The sequence below is a fragment of the Hippocampus guttulatus genome, chromosome 1, assembly GCF_054856545.1.
Source record: "Hippocampus guttulatus isolate MCC_2025c chromosome 1, RoL_Hgut_1.0, whole genome shotgun sequence".
In the NCBI taxonomy this organism is placed as follows: domain Eukaryota; kingdom Metazoa; phylum Chordata; class Actinopteri; order Syngnathiformes; family Syngnathidae; genus Hippocampus; species Hippocampus guttulatus.
This window is the reverse complement of record NC_141261.1, coordinates 26,908,338-26,928,119: the sequence shown is the minus strand read 5'-3', so window position 1 is coordinate 26,928,119 and position 19,782 is coordinate 26,908,338. Positions and strand designations below refer to the sequence as shown.

Genomic DNA, 19,782 nt, shown 5'->3' with positions numbered 1-19,782 from the left:
ATGCACGATGTCGGGTGATATGCAAAAAAAAAAAACAATTATCACGTTGCGCAGTTTTTACGGAAGTAAATATGGCTCATGACAGATTGCTAGAAAGCAAGGCTGGGGGAGGAAAGATTATTTTGGGGGAATGAGGCAACACATTTTGGTCTCCTTGTTTCACAGAGATGTGGACTAAAGATAATGTCATGTCATTGCCGCAAATTAGAAATCTGTGAATGCGCGCGCGCGCATGTGTGTATGTGTGTGTGTGTGTGTGCGTGTGTGTGTGGAAGGGAGTGGGGGGTTATAACCTTCCCAGCTGAATCTCCTGACGCCCCCTTGCCACCCAAGGTAAAACTGTCTCAAACCGCCCCTGAAGAGGTGTCTATAAGATGTTCGATAGGGTTGTCTTAGAGTGATTTAGTAAAACATAATGGCTAGCCTGCTAGCTACATATTATCAGTGCACCATCTATTTCACCATTATAAAGTTGCATCTGTGCCATTCACCCAAACAACGGAAAGGTCACTTATTTAGCCAGCTCCTCAACAATCACGTTAACGTTCTGAGTAAGTCTGAATTTCCAAGACATCTACAAAGTAATTTTGTACCAATTTACTCAGTGAAATGTAAATTACAGGCCGCTTAAACAATTTATCCCACTTTACACATTCACATTACTGCGGTGCAAAGAAGGCGTCTGAAATCATCAAAAGCAGTTGGCTCTGTTTTCTCAATCACTCTGCCGAGGTCAAATGACGTGGAAGCATTCGTTAACAAGTGGCTGCTGCCACCCGGAAGTACCTGTGAGGCCATGGTGAAAAGGTTGATTGTACGTTAGCTCGCTGAAAACAAACTGTTTGCCCAGTCATACCTGGTGACACGGTTTTGATGCGGACAGGATGGGGGCAGGAGTTGAGGACCCCACGTACATCGCCAAGCGTCATGCCCAGTACAGGCGTTCCACCAATCTCCAGGATGATGTCGCCCACATTGATTCCGTCCCCCGGGGCGGCCGTGACAAAAGGAAACTCTCCGTAATCGGCCCCTCCTCCGACAGCCACGCCGAGCTCCCCCGACGAGTCGATCAAGGGGACGAAGGTATCCTGCATCCTGGAACGCCAGTGCAGCTTCCGCATGGCGGTCTTAGACATGGCAAATGAGCTGCAAGGAAGAGGAAACGGAACTTCAAGGTGTCATGTCAAAAAGTGTTAATTGCATCAGAAATCTACCAAGGAGACTGTCAATTCCGAAAGATTCCTTAAACTTTATTCAGTGGAAAATGTATTATTCCAAAACAGCCTTTGGATTTTATATACAGTATATCTCCCCAGCCATCCATTTTCAACACATATCATATATGTATACAGTATATAAATATAAAATGCTATCTTTATGCTATCTTTGAAGTTTTAATTCTTCTCATAACATCCTGATGCGGGATTTAATTTTATTTGTAAAATATGCAGTTTTTATTCATAAAATATGGAGTGGAGAAATTAAAAATCATACAACAAACAGCTCTGAGGGCTCTATTTGTTTCTCCACCCATGACAACATGGAATGTGGGAACTGTGTCTGTATGTTTGAACACAAACACACGGCAGCACAACAAATGGCTGTTCGCAACACCAAAACGGCCTTTCATGCTCGCTCCAGATCCATCGTGTTGTTATGTAAACATATGCTCACATGGGAAAAAGCTGAATGCAAAGGTCTACACCACATTGCGAGATTCTATTGTTGTTGTATAGCATGTTTTTCTTGTTTTCCCCCCATCACAAAGGTGAGGAGAAAAAAAAACAAGTCAGAGGACGTTGCTCGGGGGATTTCATTGAGGTGACAGTGATGTGAAAGCTTTGTTGTAAAGCAGACGATATTCTTGCGTAACCTTGACACATGGGAAAATGTGATAAATTTGTGTGACACTAAATCATGGAATCGACCAAAGAGACAGTTGGGAAGTGTTCTCCAAGGGAAAATGGGATGAATTTGGCAACTCGGTATCAATCTGGAAGCAGGAGTTAGTTGAACAGATCAGGTAGGAAAATGAGCATCCCGGATCAATTCAAATTATTTTACCAGCAACTCTGAACAAAAAAAAAAATTAAAAATCCACATTCTTTGGTTATCCCAGAAAAACCTCACCTAAAGATGACTTTCCCAATCTTTTTAGCCCAAAAACTTACACTAGTGGCTCTATTTTCATGACCGTTGTAAATCCTGCGTAGCGGTTGGTGGTGTAAGTCAGAAACAGGTTAGATCCGAAGTTGATAATATTGCAGACAAGCACTGGCTGGTGGATCTGCAAGAGAGGGGGGCTGCACCGCTGAGGGCGTGGTAACAGCCAACCTTAACCATGGCCAATTAAAGCAAAGTTTTTCACCCTCTTTAAATGCTGCGTGCTCATCGCGCACTGAGAGTCTGGCCATGGTAGAGCACAAACAACAGTTTTTTTGACACGGGGAACAAAGGCATAGTGGCATCCAAAACATCTGCGCCCGTTGACTCCAATCACCCTGATGTTATATTTCAAACAAAGTGGCAATACATTCACATTCAAATAAACTTTGCTACACTTATTCATACAACAGCACCTCTGTTTTAGCCAGGAGATTAGCCATTATGCATCACTTAATCCCCACATTCCAATCCTCTTAGGCGAATGCGAGACGACGATGACCCTCGCCTATGAGAGGGATAACAAGGGCAGCGCTTTAGGGCTAGATAAGCCTGAGCGGCGGCACCCTGAAGGCTGAACGAAGTACCATTAGACAGCAAGAGAAGGACACCGTATGTCTTATCATTTCTTCTTGATGGGCAGGAGTGAACGAATTGACTGTTGGGGGTTGGAGGAAGAGATGAAAATGAGAAGGAAGGGTGTGAAGGACAGAGGGATGGGCTCTGGCAGGAGTAACATGAGAGGAGAGGAAAAAGACGAGTGCAAAGGTCACAGGAAGGTGGGGAGGCGCCACTCAGCCTGGGCTTGGCGCAGGAAGCGACTGTTTGACCTTGGCCAACGCAACATGAGTCCATCCATCCATCCATTTTCCGAACCGCTTAATCTTCACAAGGGTCGCGGGGGGTGCTGGAGCCTATCCCAGTCGTCTTCGGGCAGTAGGCGGGGGACACCCTGAACCGGTTGTCGCAACATGAGTCCAATTGGCAAATAGCGCTGGTCACTCAAAAAGCAGACGGCACACAAGCTGATTTTGTGGACGTACTCAAACTTGGCCAGAACTTGGCAAACCTTTTACACCAAGTAGCACCTAAAAATATCATGATTAACATTAGAATGCAGTAGAGTAATAGGCCTGAGTATTTGGCAAACACAAGGTAGATTTTATTCCTAAAAATATCTTGATTATTATTATTTTAAGCTACTGTACCATTCTGCACCGCTTGAACTTAAACACTTCAATTGAAAATACAAAACTGAACTTGAATGATTAATCGTTTAAAATGGATTGCACACAAAAGTTAGATGGGGAGTTTGCAATTTTCCCCCCCAAAATATTTTTTGGTCACAATCTGCTCATCTTTAGCCAAATGCTTCAGAATTCAATGAAAGGCATTTCGCAGTGCAGATGGACAATGACCCGAAGTTGTGAAATAGTTTTTGAGGGCAAGGAAGTGGGATGTTTGTCATAGGCAAGTCAATCACCTGATCGGAATCTGATTCTGAACTCGTAAATAGACTCACTTACAGGTTATCGCGCTTTTCTACCTCAGGTACCCAAAGCACTTTACACTGTTACCTCATTCACTGATGACGCAGCATCAGGAGCAACTGAGGTTCGGCATCTTGCTCAGGGATCCAACTACCAACCTCTGGGTTGGGAAACGACCAATTTACCACTGAGCCATGCCGCCCAATAAAACTGAACTCACAAAATTGAAGGGAAATTGCCCCAAGCAACAACAAGCTGGAACTGAAGAAAGGTTGCAAACACCAAAGATGACGTCCAGCATCTGGTGATGTGTCAACGCTTGCACATTTCAGGCTGGAAGTGACGGCAAAGGATTTGCAACCATGTACACTGGAACCTTGGTCAAATGAAATTCAAAAGCAATATCTGATTTTAAGTGGTTAATTTTCATGAAATTGTTAATTTCTTTTAATTATATAATTATCATCTTCGTTATTATTCTCTCTTTTGTTATTATTTGTTTCTGTCATTAACAGAGCGGTACCGACAACTTTGTTCACAAATGTATTTGAATTGGGCGGCAGTTAGGACACCGTTGCATTATGGCGTGTCTGAAAAACAAACACAAAATAAACTTCAAGACTCTTAATCACACACATCTTTTTCTGCTTGGCTCTCGACGAAGGCGGATGCTTCTGCTCTGCTCCCTGCCCCCCCCACCTTTTTTTTTTCCCCTGCTCGCCACTTAGTCTTCTTTTGCTGTCTTTTGTCCAACTTTTTTCCCTAGCCTCCTACCGTGTTTTCATCCGAAGAACTAACCATGGAATTAGTTGGCTGGTCTCTCGATGTAATTGACAAATTCTTTTCGACGGAAAGAGCGGGCAGTGGGGAGCCTGCTTGCCCTCCGGGGACACTTGCTGCCGGATACGCCCTGGATCCATGGAGAAAGTGGAGACCGGTGTGCCTGACAGTACTGTCCGTGGAGGACGTGGAAGACATCTACATTATGGATGGCTTGGCGCGAATGTCCAACACTCAGACTCAAGCGGGGACTGAGCTCAACCGCAATATTGATGCGGTTTTGGAGCAACTCCGCGCGATCGATAATACCATGGAGACGTTGGAATTTTCGCTTCGAAAAGGAATTGAGGATTGGCTGATCGGCGGCCCGGTAGTCCAGTGGTTAGCACGTCGGCTTCACAGTGCAGAGGTACCGGGTTCGATTCCAGCTCCGGCCTCCCTGTGTGGAGTTTGCATGTTCTCCCCGGGCCTGCGTGGGTTTTCTCCGGGTGCTCCGGTTTCCTCCCACATTCCAAAAAACATGCATGGCAGGCTGATTGGACGCTCTGAATTGTCCCTAGGTGTGAGTGTGGGCGTGGATGGTTGTTCGTCTCTGTGTGCCCTGCGATTGGCTGGCAACTGATTCAGGGTGTCCCCCGCCTACTGCCCGAAGACGGCTGGGATAGGCTCCAGCACCCCCCGCGACCCTAGTGAGGAGCAAGCGGTTCGGAAAATGGATGGATGGATGGATGGATTGGCTGATCGGCGCCAGTGAGAGATACAGACCAAGGACTCAAGGCTGTCTGGAATTGTTGGCGGCCGTCTCTCCAAAACAAACAACGCTATCTGGCCTTTCCCCTGCATGGAGTCTAGGGCCCCCCACCACCAACCCCCCTCCTTCTCGGCCATGGACCGATAAGCCGGGACTGTCTTCATGATGAGCAGACCTCGACGAAGCAGCTATGACCTGTACACGCATACACATACACAACTGGACAACCACACGCGCATACACATCCTTGTTATCACCGTCTTCATCGCTCCGATTCTTTTTCCCCCGTGACGTGGTTCGATGATGCGGAGCGCAACGGTGACCGTGCGGCTGGTCATCGTCAGCCGCGTCGCGGTTACCCTACCCTACCCCCCCCCCCCCTTCCCAATCAGGGAAGGGGGGGGGCCTTATACATGTTATGTCTTGTGACTTGTTGTAACTGTCTAATGCTTATTCATGTGCTAGGGTCTTTTTTATCCTGGACTTAAATTATCCTCGGAAGAGGATAGTTCGAGCGTGGGGTTTTTTTCCCTCTCCCTACCCAGCGTTTTTCCTTTCTGAATTCTGATTGTAATTTCCCCATTGCGGGACAAATAAAGGATATCTTATCTTATCTTATATTATTCATATTCCATCAAGCGCGGCTCATTCCGATGATCTGAAGAGTTCTCCAAACATCCGTGCAGTCGTCCGTAATGATGCATACGCTAAAAATAAAACCACTGATTGGTGCTGGGTATTATTCCAATCCTGTTGAGCGTACTCTGCCGCCCATCGCGCGTGTCGTGTGCCGACGTTACACGCACTGAGTCACATGAGCACTCGCTGTTGTCTTGACCTCATGCGTCGGATGGCACTTTAATGAGCCGCCGCCTGTCAGGGCGGCCCGAAACCGGCCTTGTGCCGTCGTTGACACACACCCTGACATCGCCGCACACTCATCTGTCAATTCAAAATCACTACACCGAGATGCCATCCGTAGGCGGACGCAGTGCAGACATGACAAAATAAATTCAATAATTGTAGCCACAATATCGATGGACTATGCACAAAATGTTCATTTGGTGGCCAACAAATGCAGCCGTAATTTGAGAGAGGTGCAACAATTAATAAACAACTAATCGATTATCAAATTAATCAATAATTATTTACAAATCCTGTTTTATTCTAATTTGTTGAAATCCTTGGAAATTCAGCCTCTCGAAGGAGAATATTTTCCAATTTCTGTTGTCCTCCATGAAAGCTGACTGACTACCTTTGTGTTGATTCAAAATGAAACATTTGCAAACATCTGCTTTGACTGCTTTTAAAACAATCAACATTCTTCCCTATTTTCCGACCTGGTATAATCCAAACCAGTACTGAATCCGAATGAAGTTGTGTGTTTTCTGCACTGTCAATGTGAAATATTGTCCTGGTTTGCAATCAATGGGTGGAAATTAACCCATTTAATCCCACGGGTCACATTTGTGACGGACAACAATGATTTAATTTACTGGGCTCTAAAAAATTTTATTACTGATTACTTCAAAGGGCTACCAATGACACCTGATTTTGACGTTTACATGTCTGGGAAAAATTTGGGATTAAATGGGTTAAAGCATGTGTTTTATCCACTTCATAGATTAATCAAAACAATAATCAACAGATTAATCCATTTTTAAAATAATCATTCGCTGCGACAGCCCTACTTTCACTTTCGGCTACATCCCTTGTTGCCAAGTGTGATGACATCACTTTTCTTTTTAATTGTACGACGTACTGTCACAACAGACAGACGTTGACTACTAAGCGAACTGAATTTCCCACAGCACTGATTGGACAAGCAATGTCATGTGATCATCTGCAGCCAGTGATGGCCAAGCGGGCAAGTCGTAACTAATTGACATGTTGAGTCTGGTGTGTCTTAACCTCCATGGCAGAGGCTCCGTCGAACCCCTGAGACCGATTCACCAAACCCCTAGGGTTCGATCGAACCCAGGTTAAGAACCACTGACATAGACGGAAAGACGCAGAGCTTCAGAACAGACTCATTTTCGCAGAGCATAAAGAATACAGTGACCCCCTAAATTGGCTTTCGCAATTTATTTATTTTTTTTGTAATCGTTCCCCCATATTCACGTTTCTTTTTCCAGTGATAAATATTGCCGATGTCAATTATTTTCTGATTTTGTCTTTGCAGTCAGGCCCGGCCCAAAATTATTCCTTACCCCGTCTGTGATGTTTTGCATCATTTGTTAGCAATAAGATAAACGCATGTGTTAAAGAGCTAATCTGCATCACCACTAGCCGAGCATTACAAATACAAAAAGTATACGTTGCTTCACTGTGTCACAAAGATGAACACAGACGACACAATCCACCGTCGATGTTTGCTTGCAATAACAATGCACCACTGAGATTTGTGACCTTGAGGTCATGAAAGCGCTGACCAGTACAGCTCTCCTTTCACTGAGTTCCCATCAAACAAAATTCTGCTCGGGGACGTCGGGGTCCCTGTGGCCTGCGACCCCTCCAAACCCTCCACAATGAAATTTCAGACAACCACAATCAGTCAGTGGCAAAATGCACATCCTGTGGAATCTATTCTTAGAAATCAGTTTTTTTCCCCCTCTTTTCATTTTATTTGTCTACTCAGAGAGGGAAAAAAAGCTCGTAGCTTAAGGCGATAACAGTACACAGAAGAGACTAACAGCTGTGTCATGTTGTTGAGAAAGTACTTTTTTTTCTGACAGCAGAGCCAATACAGCGGTGTCTTGAGATATGAGTTGACCACACTCTTAACTCAAAACAATTGTATTTCAAAACATCTGTCCCCATTGAATGGAGAGGTCTTTCATCTACCCCACTAAAAAAATGGAAACATAAGAAAATATCACAATTCTGTAATCCATATAAACTGAGTAATAACAGAAATAGAATGTAAAGACTAAACAGCTTGAGCATTATGACTTAATGCTGCAATTAATTTCACGATCATTCATTTTTCATTGAGGATAAGGCCTGTGAGTATTATTAAATTATCAGTCTAAATGTGTTGCTCCACCATTTGTGTTAAAATATTCTTTGCTTCTAAAACTAATGCTAACATGATTAATACAATAGCATTTTTTTTGTTAGAATTAAGCTCAGCAGACTAGTTCATAAGTCAATGCAAAGTTGTTTGAAATACAGAAAATGTAATTCTGTTTTGGTTTACTGTATGTTTTAGTGTGACGGTAAATTTCTGCTGGGTGTGGCATCAAACAGTTTGAAGCCTCTTTTGATGAATGGTTTACTCCAGGGGTCCCCAACCTTTTTTGCCCCACGGACCGGTTTATGTCAGACAATATTTTCACGGACCGGCATTTAAGGTGTGGCGGATAAATACTACAAAATAATAAGCAGCTAAGAGCTGCATGAACACTGGGGGGTTTTCGAGATAAACACGAGGAGCGTCCAATTTGGCCGCAACACTCTGATCGCTACGGTCTTAATGCCTTCAAAATACAATACAGCACAAATTCAAAGTGCATGAAAATCTCAACTCACTACAATGCTGAATCAGTGCGAGCGCCGAGCTTGATTTTCTGCAAGCGGGCGGTCCCATCTTGGGGTAATAGGAGACAATGACACCTGAAGTGTGTGCTTCATGTTGAGTCTACTTCGTCATTTTGTTTTAGTCGCCGTTGCTGCACAAAACCCCCGCCTCACGCAGGTAGCATGTCGGAAATGGCAACAGTGCGATTGTGGCGATCTCAGAGTGTTCAGCCATAACTTGAATCCAGAACACCAGCAGAGTTGTTGTCTCGAACGTACCTTTGAGGCCGCCGTCATTTGCGATCTCCAGCAGTTTATTTTACTCATTTAGCAAGCTCTGGTGTTTTGTTTTTAGCGTAATCAGTCACGTGACGGAGAAGCGTGGTTTGACGTGTGTCAAATGACACAGCTGGATGTAACGGAGAATCCGGTAATTTTTCAAAATAAAATATCTTTCGTATTCCAAAATAAATACGACGGAATTAATGTAAGTTCTTATTGTGCGGCCCGGTACCAAATGCCCCGAGGACCGGTACCGGTCCGCGGCCCGGCGGTTGGGGACCGCTGGTTTACTATTTGTCAAATGTTGTTGTTGTGAAGTGAGTTGAATTGATACTTGCAAGTAGGGTCCCTCATATCAGCACCAGTGCACATACAAATCAAGCAAAATGTGAATGAATTCTGCTCAGCATTATTTTGTTATTTGAGACTGTTCATTTCTTCTAGTTCCACGTAGCATATTCAAGAGAACCCCATTCTAGAGGAGCTTTTGCCACCATGTGCTTAATGACGTCACTTATGTCAAGTTGACCCAAAGCACAGAAACAGGCACATGAGGGAAAGAAAGGTGCACAACACACACATTAATTAGCGTGACTGAATAATTGAATGGCTCACTGAAAAGTGACCCGATGGGTTTACAATAGAACGCTGATGTCCACATGCATTTGCTTGGAGGCGCCATCAGTGGAGACCAGATGGATGAGTCTTATGCTTCTTCGATCAAAACTGCTGCCAGGGTCGGCGGGCTGTAATTTAAAAATTTCGACGACCAGGTGGGTGGCAATGTGGATGCCCCCAAACTAACCACCACCCTCCTCTCCCCAGGTGGATACCCGGGTCCGCCGCCTGGCTGCAGATAATAATTGCTCAATGGTGATATTTTGGCCAGCTATATGTTGAATATCAGTGAATGAGTTCATTCTTCAGCTCCAACTTCGGGTATATGCAAACATCCTGAACCAGACAACGTGCCATCCAAATGAATATAATTGTCGCTCTCTACATTAACGATTGCAAATGTCCATTTTGTGGAACTAATAAAGTCTATATAATCTTATTATGGCAGCTCTACCTATTGTTATGCTGGCATTGTACCCACGACACAAGTGAGGTGGTCAGGACAGCACCCGTCAGCTCCACTGATTTCCCCAACATTTCCACCCACATAGAGTCAGGCTATCGCGATCAAAGGCACCGCTGCCAAGTGATAGCTCACTGACACAACTGTCCACAGCCCTGTTTTTGTAAAGCGCCCGAAAAGATCACAAGCCTATGGCAAGTGGATTCACCATTTAAAAGCTAAATGTAATTAAAATAGGTGGGTTCCATCCACATATTTTTCTTCAAAAATTCAATAAATGCAAAAATAAACCCGAATGAAAATGCTAGAAATGTGAAAAAAAAGCCTTAAATTTGCAAAAACGTTTTTAGACTTTAGACTGGATTTTTCAGTGTACCACTAAAGGAAAATACAAGTTTTGGCGATGGAAACAGGTTTTGCGAAATACACGATGGCAACAACGGACACCACGTCGCATGTTTTGACCAAATATTATGTCACATGTACTGTACATATTGTCACAAAAAAATGGCAGCGGATGATGAAGTAAGGCAAAATGCTGACAGCTTGAATGCTGACACAATTGTGACCAGAGTTCTTCCAAACCACGAAAGCTCGATCAGCAATCTGTCCATCACCACTTTTGTTGACAGTCAGCCGAATGTCTTGTGGCAGGGAGATGCTCTCATATGACGTCATCCCATGGCGTGGACTCCTCTCATCTCAATATTTGTAAAATATGTTCATTTTGACCATTTTTCATTCGAAGTCGCTAAAATATTTTGGAACATTTGGATGAGAACCCCATTATTGTAGACCAGTAGTTCTTAACTTGGGTTTGGTGAATCAGTCTCAGGGGTTCGACGGAGCCTCTGCCATGGAGGTTAAGACACATGCGACTCAACATGTCAATTAGTTATGACTTGGCCATCACTGGCTGCAGATGATCACATGACATTGCTTGTCCAATCAGTGCTGTGGGAAATTTAGTACATTTCGTAGTCAACGTGCGACCGTTGTGATAGTACGTCGTTCAATTAAAAAAAAAAAAGTAGACTTATTCCTTGAAATTGTATTTAGTTTTTTCTGTTTTTAATGTTTTTTTTAATACCTTGAATTTTTGAATATCTTGTAGTTGCAAGGACATTTTGAATCATTGGAATTTACACTCAAGATGCTGAAACAGACTTGTGACAAACAACAGAGAGAGATGTATAGTTAGGTATCAGTAATTCACTTGTACTGTACCAGTATCTGCATTACATACCCAGTCTAGTGTAGCTGTGAAATTTGAAGGTGTTTGCCATAGCGGCCAAGCACCTTTTGACGTCAGAGGCTGCTGTGATCTAACTGTGATAGTTATGAACACGCCATTGTCGACATTCTGTTTCGGCTTGAAATGTGATTCACAATAATTGATTTTTAATATTTGATAAAACTTGATATTTTGTGTTCTCCTTTTAAGTTCAACTGGTTGTCCTTTCTGCATGTGAATATTTAGGCTGGCTGTGTGTTTTGTCAGCTCGATTGTGACCGGTGTGCCCAATTTGTCTCCCTGGGTGCAAGCACTCACAGCGAGGGGGACTTTTTCATATGACCCAAGTCAGCATGAGCAACCATTATGAAATAAAATCATTGCAGACCAGTTACTGCACATTTAGAGGCAAACAAAGTGAACACATTTGTGTTTAAGTGCATGCTCGTTTAAACAGTGCACACATCTGGATAATTGCAATATTCACTGAGTCAACATATAACCACTTAACATGCATGAACGCACAAATAATGACAAATATTGCCATATGTGAGACACCTACTGGAAGGAAGACACACACACACACACACACACGCGCGCGCACACACACACACACAAATCCAATTCATTCTGTTCACTGGTCACATGACAGAAGGGAGCTGAAAGCACAAATGTGATCATTCATCATGAGGAAAACGACCAGACACGCCAACCACAGCTGACATCCATGGGGAAACAGGCGTAAGATGCTGTTGGAGCTAACATGTATCATGTGCAAATAGACAGCTGTTTGATTGCCGCTTGCAGCTGAACAATGTTACAAAGTCAAGAAGATGCTGGAGCGCCGTCATGTGTTTTTGACGTGGTTTGGCATCAAGCCAACTTTGGACAGAGATAGGACTTTTCTTCACATCACCACCTTAAAATGACAGCCTTGTGATGAGAACAGAATCACCGGCATTGGCATGGCAACTACAATTCATCTTCTCACGTGATCTACTGTATAGTCTTGTTGGGGGGAAAAAAAATCCTCAACAGCTTCATGTTGAGGATTCAATGTAGCGCGCTCACAACAAAACGCATTATCACTTTGGATGGTCAAATAAAAACAAAGTAAGACTGATGACAAAACTTGGGTTAAAAAAAAAAGGAAACAATGAAAAAAATAAGCGCTTTGTTACGGCTGCAGCTGTTGTGAAAGTGCTATATAAATCAAGATGTATTGTATTGTATTGTAAATAAGGAGAAAATAAGAAAAAGTGGTACAAAAGAAATAACAGAAAAATAAAAATACTGGAAAAAAATGCTAATAAATTTCAAGAAAGATTAAAATAAAAAAACTTGAAAATAATGATCACAAAAGAATAACAAAAATAACAGCAAAAAACACAAAATAAAAAAAATTATTAAAGATAAAAACAATGAGGGCACACATAGCAGTCATAATAGTCATTCTCTGCAGATGATAAAGAAAATTTGCCTGTGAGCAGTTTTATATAATCTTTCGAAATATGTTTCTGCGCTGTTTGTGTTCATTCTTAGTCTTTGTATCAATGGTGTTTTCCTTTGCATGGTAGCACTCAGCTCGTGGTTGCTACGTGGTTGTTTAAAATACACAACGTGTAATTCTAATTTCAGCTTGACACTAACCTTCAACTGGGAATGGCATTAAACAGTGTCAAGCTTCTTTTTTTTAGAAGAATTGTTCACTAGTTGCCAAACTGCTGCTTGTCATGAAATGAGTTGAGTCACCAATATTAATCAGAGGACCGTGCTTAGACTAATGGGGGCATGTAGAACACATTAATTATTACTAATAAAATTGTTGCCACTTTAAGGTTGAATTTTGCGAGTAGAATAAATACTGAGTTTTGAAATCCCTAAATAGTCCATCCATTCCCCAACAGTTGTATTTATCAATGATGATTTCAATATCAATACAAATCAATGAGATTTTTCCATAATCCCCCCGTCCTCATATACATTGCGCAAAGCAGGTGAGGGCATGATTTTCTCCATTCCGCACAGCAAAAACAAAGACTCTCTATTCCGTTGTGACTTGTCGTGAAACATGCTGCTTCTAATCTTGCGCAGCATCCTCCCAGGGGTGATGCTGAGGTCATCCAAGTAAAGCATCTTGCATCTTAAATAGGCACTGACCTCGGAACGACAAAGATGAGTGTGCGCAAGAGACTCCTCACATCTCCGATTTTCCCCAGCCGACCATCTTTTCAGGCACGTGCATCCTGACCCAATGGCGTCATTAGGCCGATTTTAGGGTAGGCTGAAGCCTCCTTAAAATGCAATTAATTATTAATTGAATTAAAATGATTGACTTTGTTATGCGCGTACATTTATGGGGTTCCTTCATTGATGGAGTAAGTCATGCGACATTATCCAATCCGCCCCACTTGACCCTCCATATTAACTAGAAGCCCAGTCCAGGATTTTCCTGCGACCTTGCTTGCACTGGCGGATGATTAAACACAGGAAAGAGAGGGGGGAAAAAGAATGTGAAAGAAGAATAAAAGAAAGTCTCTCAAGAAAGTAAGTCTTCATCACTGCTGGTAGTAAGAATTAGTTCGCACCTGCCTAACAGCAGAAAGCCCCCCACTTGTCAAAGCTCCTGGCTGTATAAAAGAAGCTGAAGGGTGTAACTGAATGCATAAATTCACACCACTGAAACAGGCGATGACTTGATTGACTTATGGTTGTCAAAAGTGGATGATAATCATACCAACTAATAACATCACTGCATCCATATTGAACGATAGGAATCAAGACATCTGCACGTACTAGGAATGTGAGTTTAAAAGATTTTATTTGTGATGCATAAAGTCTACGAATCGTATGCAACCCAATACGGATATGAAATATGAAACATTTACGGCAAGGTGCATCATGTAAGATTTAGATTACATGACATTTTATTTAGGAAAATTATGATTAGAAAGGGAAGAGTCAAGAGGTAAAGATAAGCCAAAATATCTACTTCTTGAAATTTTACTTTGTTGGCGCATCAGTCTTGGATATCATCAACAGCAGCCTCTCTTCTGGTGTAGTTCCCCAACAGTTTAAACATGCTGTGGTCCAACCCTTGATCAAGAAACCTGGTCTTGATCCAGATGTGCTGTCAAGTTTCAGGCCAATTTCCAAACTGCCTTTCATTTCCAAAATTCTGGAAAAAGTGGTGCACATGCAGTTGAAATTTTTCTTGGATGAACATAACATCTTGGAGGTCTTCCAGTCAGGTTTCAAGACGATGCATAGCACGGAGTCAGCCCTGTTACGCGTTTCTAATGACATCCTCCTGGCAAATGACTCTGGAGACCACGTGTGTCTAGTTTTATTGGACTTAACTGCAGCATTTGATACAGTGGATCACAGTATTCTGCTGACTCGTTTGCAGCACTTGGTGGGCATTGGTGGCAGTGCTCTTGAGTGGTTTAGGTCCTATTTAGCTGACAGAACCTTCTGTGTCAGCCTTGGCTGCTCTGAGTCACGCACTGCTCCCCTGTCATGTGGTGTTCCACAGGGCTCAATTCTGGGGCCTCTGCTGTTCTCACTGTATCTGCTCCCATTGGGTTCCATCTTAAGGAAACATGGTATTCCCTTCCACTGCTATGCAGATGACTGCCAGATCTATGTCCCACTGAGCAAGAAAGACGCCTTCTCATTAAGGCCACTCCTATCCTGTCTGGAAGAAATCAAAACCTGGATGGCACAAAATTTCTTGAGATTCAATGAAAAGAAGACAGAGGTGATATTGTTTGGTCCCAGTGGCCCTTGTACATTCCATCCTGTAGACTTGGGCCCCCTGTCTCCTTATCTTAAGTCAACAGTCTCAAACTTGGGCCTTAAACTGGACAGTGATTTCAAACTCGATCGGCAAATTGGTGCCGTTGTTAAATCCAGCTTCTTTCACCTTAGACAGCTGGCCAAAATAAAACCTCTCCTCTCACATGAACACTTTGAGACAGTAATTCATGCCTTTGTCACATCCCGGCTCGATTACTGCAATGCCCTTTACTTTGGAGTCAGACAGTCCTCCATTAAGCGCCTTCAGCTGGTCGAGAATGCCGCTGCTCGCCTCTTGACTGGTACTCGTAAGAGGGAGCACATAACTCCTACTCTGGCATCCCTTCACTGGCTCCCCATTCATTTTAGAGTTATTTTCAAGATTCTCTTATTTGTTTTCAAATCTCTGAATAATCTCGCGCCACCTTACCTCTCTGAGCTCATCCGCCCCTACACACCTGCCCGGCGCCTCAGGTCTGTGGACCAGACCTTATTAGAAGTACCAAGAACTAAACTGAGGCTCAGAGGGGATCAAGACTTTTCTGTTGCTGGTCCCTCTCTCTGGAATGACCTCCCACTGAACATTCGGCAAGCCTCCTCGCTGCCCATCTTCAAAACCCTCCTCAAAACTCACTTGTATTCTTTGGCATTCGACTCAGCATGACTTAGATTTGTTCTTGGTTTTACTGTTTGGTGCTTTCTACCGCCTTTATTACCGATTTGTCTTACTGTTTATTGTGCATGTTAAATTGCTCCATGTACAGCACTTTGTATGCAGCGATGGCTGTTTGAAAGTGCTCTATAAATACTGTTGACTTGACTTGACTTGACTTACTTTTATTGTTTCATTCAAAGGTCATGAAGTAATGCTTTTCTCAAACCACCGAGGCACAGATGCGGCAAAATATAACTCTGTGACTTCAAAAGTATTTCAGAGCAAACACTTTGATGTGAGCCAAAGTTGTATCATCGGCCTCTATGCACTCACAACGCAGTGATGGACCCATTTGCCACCCTTCAACACAGACATTCAGGCATTCTTTGATCTTTCCAGCCACCAAGTAGCTGGCAATTGCAGCTGGCAATTCGGTTTACATTCTATCAACTCCTCAAAGTAAAACTCTTCTCTGTCATTTTTTTGTTTGTAGAAAATGAAAGGTGTGGCTTAGTTTGTGACAACACAATGACCTTATTTACAGACAGTTTCACATGCGATTTCAATGCGTACATTTTGTCTGTGGTTAATGCTGTACTGCATTAAAAAAAAGACTGAAATGCCCCATCAAATATAATGTTGACTTCAAACTTAAACACAGTATTATCAATCTTCATTAGCTGTTTATGACATTTTTTTTTGCTTGTGTACTACACTTACTCGCATCGTGCACATCCTGTCCATAAAACCGAGTGACACCCCTGCCCTGACCTCTCCCTCCCGACATTCCCACCAAATTGCGCGAGTGACATGGGCTGAACTAAAGCTCCGTCCTGCACGCCCACTTCCAAATCTAGGGCACGCGAGTGCCACGCACAAAATGGACAGCAGTGGCAGATTTAAAAATAAAAGATTAAATGCTTGTGGCTGGTAAAACATAGAATAGACCTCACAGTGACACGAAAAAGCACGGGAACGTGCTTACACACTCAATACCCACCCAGTACATGAAAAAGCTGATAAGAATAGGTGGAAAGAAAAGAACTGTGGCGCATCTGCGCACGCCAGCAACAAATCTATGACAGTGAGTGACGACCAACAGTTTGCAGTCTCACCTGAAAACATTGCAGATATCAAGCACTGATAGGATTTTACTGATGCTACTAATGCATTAATCCCTGATAAGTGAAAATAAATGTCTTGTAAATTGGACACACCGCAGAGAAGAAGCCAAATCTATAAAATGAAGCTTTTAAATTGTAAAAATAAATAAATAAAATAAAGCTGCGCACACTTTCCAATGTGTCAATCAAATACCACTATGATAACCTGGAAAAATTTATGCTACTCTGTCAAGACATAACTATACCTTTGAGCAATCGAAACATTTCTGGTTGCTGAAATATACTGTATCCCACCGGGTCGTCACAGGGCTTTTCCATGCCGCAACGACAAGGTGATCTAAAAATTAGCCATGCCAGCGCGAAGCCCTGGTCTATACACTGACTGTCAAGTTAGACTTTTTAAAAACAATTTAGCTCACTGTACCAACTCCTCTCCCTGACATTCATGCACTCACGGTCTACAATGAGGTTCTCTTCTGTGACCACACCAGTGCAAACCTGCTGTCCACAAGCTGGCTGTTGACACGGACTTATATAAATAAGGAAAAATGACCCCTTCCTCACTATTTCGCCTTTCTCCATATGCGTGCATGCACTCACAGCCGACAATGACACACTCCAGAACAGACATGCCAGCGGACTATCAGAAGGAAGTTGCATTTTCATGGCACAGGCATTGCTACGTACAGTAGCTAGCTAACTGCAGGTTACAGCCAGAAGGTGGACATTCCGTCAGTACCGACACCTGTTTTGCTAACGATTGACGAATGATGGGAAATTTATCAAAAATGACAGACAAAACATTGACGTATGTGGGTTTTGCCCATCAGTGTAATAGTCACGATACCGACGGATCTCTTAGCCCGTCACTGACGAACGGGTGCCCATACCGCTAACAGATGATGAATGACGGACCAACATTATTTTGCAAATTGCCCAACTCTGGGCGCAAAATCACTGATGGGAAAAAAGACACTCATGTTCCTATACAGTGGGAGAGCAACGATTCATGACAGACTTTTCATTTAAGCACACCCCCAAATGAAACATCTGGGAAACTGAAATTGTGTTACTCACGCTATATGTCCACAATGAAAGACGACATACTGTAGTTCTCAGTCTTGGCATGTTTCCAACAATTATATTCAAACATGTAGAATGTATTTAGAAACTACATTTACTTTGTGCTTACTGTTTTTAAAGAATACTAAAATGTAGCCAAACTTCAGGGTCTACACTTGGAAACAGTTCCTGGATCAGTTGCTGATCGGCAGAGTAATTCTTATACAAGAAAATATGAATTCAGCGAGTCCCAAGGAAGCACAAAAGAAAGTTGTGTTTCTCTATACAGTAAATAAAAACATGTAAAATAAAAAGTGTTCATTTTTAACAGCCTAATATTCCTTTTACTTCCACTTCTATAGCAAATGTGGACAACTTTTCATCAAGTTTTGATTTGGAATTGAATGTTCAATATTCCCTGGGCATTTGCATGAATAGAAAGTGAGCTTTACTTACCGGTACTTTTTTAATACATGCTTGCTTACTAATTAAATATTCCATGGATTCACAACTTTCTGTCTTGCTGACTTGGTGGCACTCTTTTGTGCAACATGCTGGTCTTTCGGCGACTCAGAGAGGAAAAAAGAAGTCAGAAGTTCCAAGAGCATTCTCTGAAATGTCCTCCCTACCAAAATTACAGCGGCTACCTCTGTATAATAGTTTTAATGCTAAGACTTTCTGATTTTTATACGCGTTAAACCACACCTAGGATGAAATTTGTAAATTTCCCCAGTGTGGGACAAATAAAGGATATCTTAAATTTGCCACCTGGTCAACCTTACCCACTGACATTGGGGCTTTGGCCTGTTTTACTGCTGCTTCTCCTCTATTGCCCCCCCCCCTTTTCTCTCCTGCTCTGTGAGGGGGCTCGGTGGCAATGATGGAACTGAGGCTGCATCTGTAAGGATTCAGCATTGAACAATTGCACCAGGTTCTGAGGAAGAACCGCTTCCCTGAAGGCATTGAACCGTGAGGGTTTATTTCATTAAATGGATCCTCATGTCTTTTCAGTACAACATGAAAAAGTCGCCCATTTGGTATCCATCGATCTTTGCAAACTGTGGGCCTGCGAAGCCCTTGGAGACTCTTTTATGAAGAAGAGCCATTCTGATGAACTTAACTGTTATTGAGAGTGCAACTGTAAGTGTCACACACCTGACAGGAGAATACAGTGAGAGTGATGTTCCCTTAGGGGATATTTTATCATTCAGGATCAAGGTCAAGGAATGCATGTGCATGTTGTGCTGTGTACATGCAGCTGTGGTGAGGAATACCGCTGATACAAGAGGTCCTCTCTCTTAGTCTGCCATGACGCATTACGCCTCACACTGCGGCCGGAGATGAGCTCTCGGCAGGAAGTACTGTACCAGCAATTTCATCAAACTAGCAGCTGAGAATTATGCATGAAAAAAATGGCCAATACTGTACTCCTTCATCCAGGTCATTGTGGTTGTCTGAGAACGACAACCAAAGCGGCTCAATTTACAATCGATTCAATGTCCTGAGAATATCTACGGTTTGAGGTTTTTTTTGGTCTGATGACTTTTTATTTTTATTCCTTACATTTGAAAAACAGATATCTGTACTTTTTAGTTTTTACTGGGTCAAAAAAAGGATCATATTTTTTTGGGGGGGTCGATTTGGATCTTGGGGTCTCCTTATAAAGGTGGAAAAAAACAGAAAGAGCAGCAACATGGAGGAGAGAGAACAAAGCATGAACGGCAAGGTATTTCCCATCTGAGACCTTATTTAAGAGAACTGTTTGACATTGTAGGCTCCAAGAATACATGGCGACTGCGTTGTGTGCTGAATACCACCTAAATACCACCAGCCTCTGACCCTA

The 19,782-nt window shown here is 42.8% G+C and overlaps 1 protein-coding gene across 1 annotated transcript in view; it reads right to left on the bottom strand.

Moving 5' to 3' along the window:
* magixb (MAGI family member, X-linked b) overlaps window positions 1-19,782 on the bottom strand; it is an 86,832-nt gene that overhangs the window by 62,069 nt on the left and 4,981 nt on the right. The window contains 1 exon segment of the mRNA XM_086123681.1: window positions 857-1,146. Coding sequence (XP_085979807.1) covers window positions 857-1,146 — 290 coding nt within the window.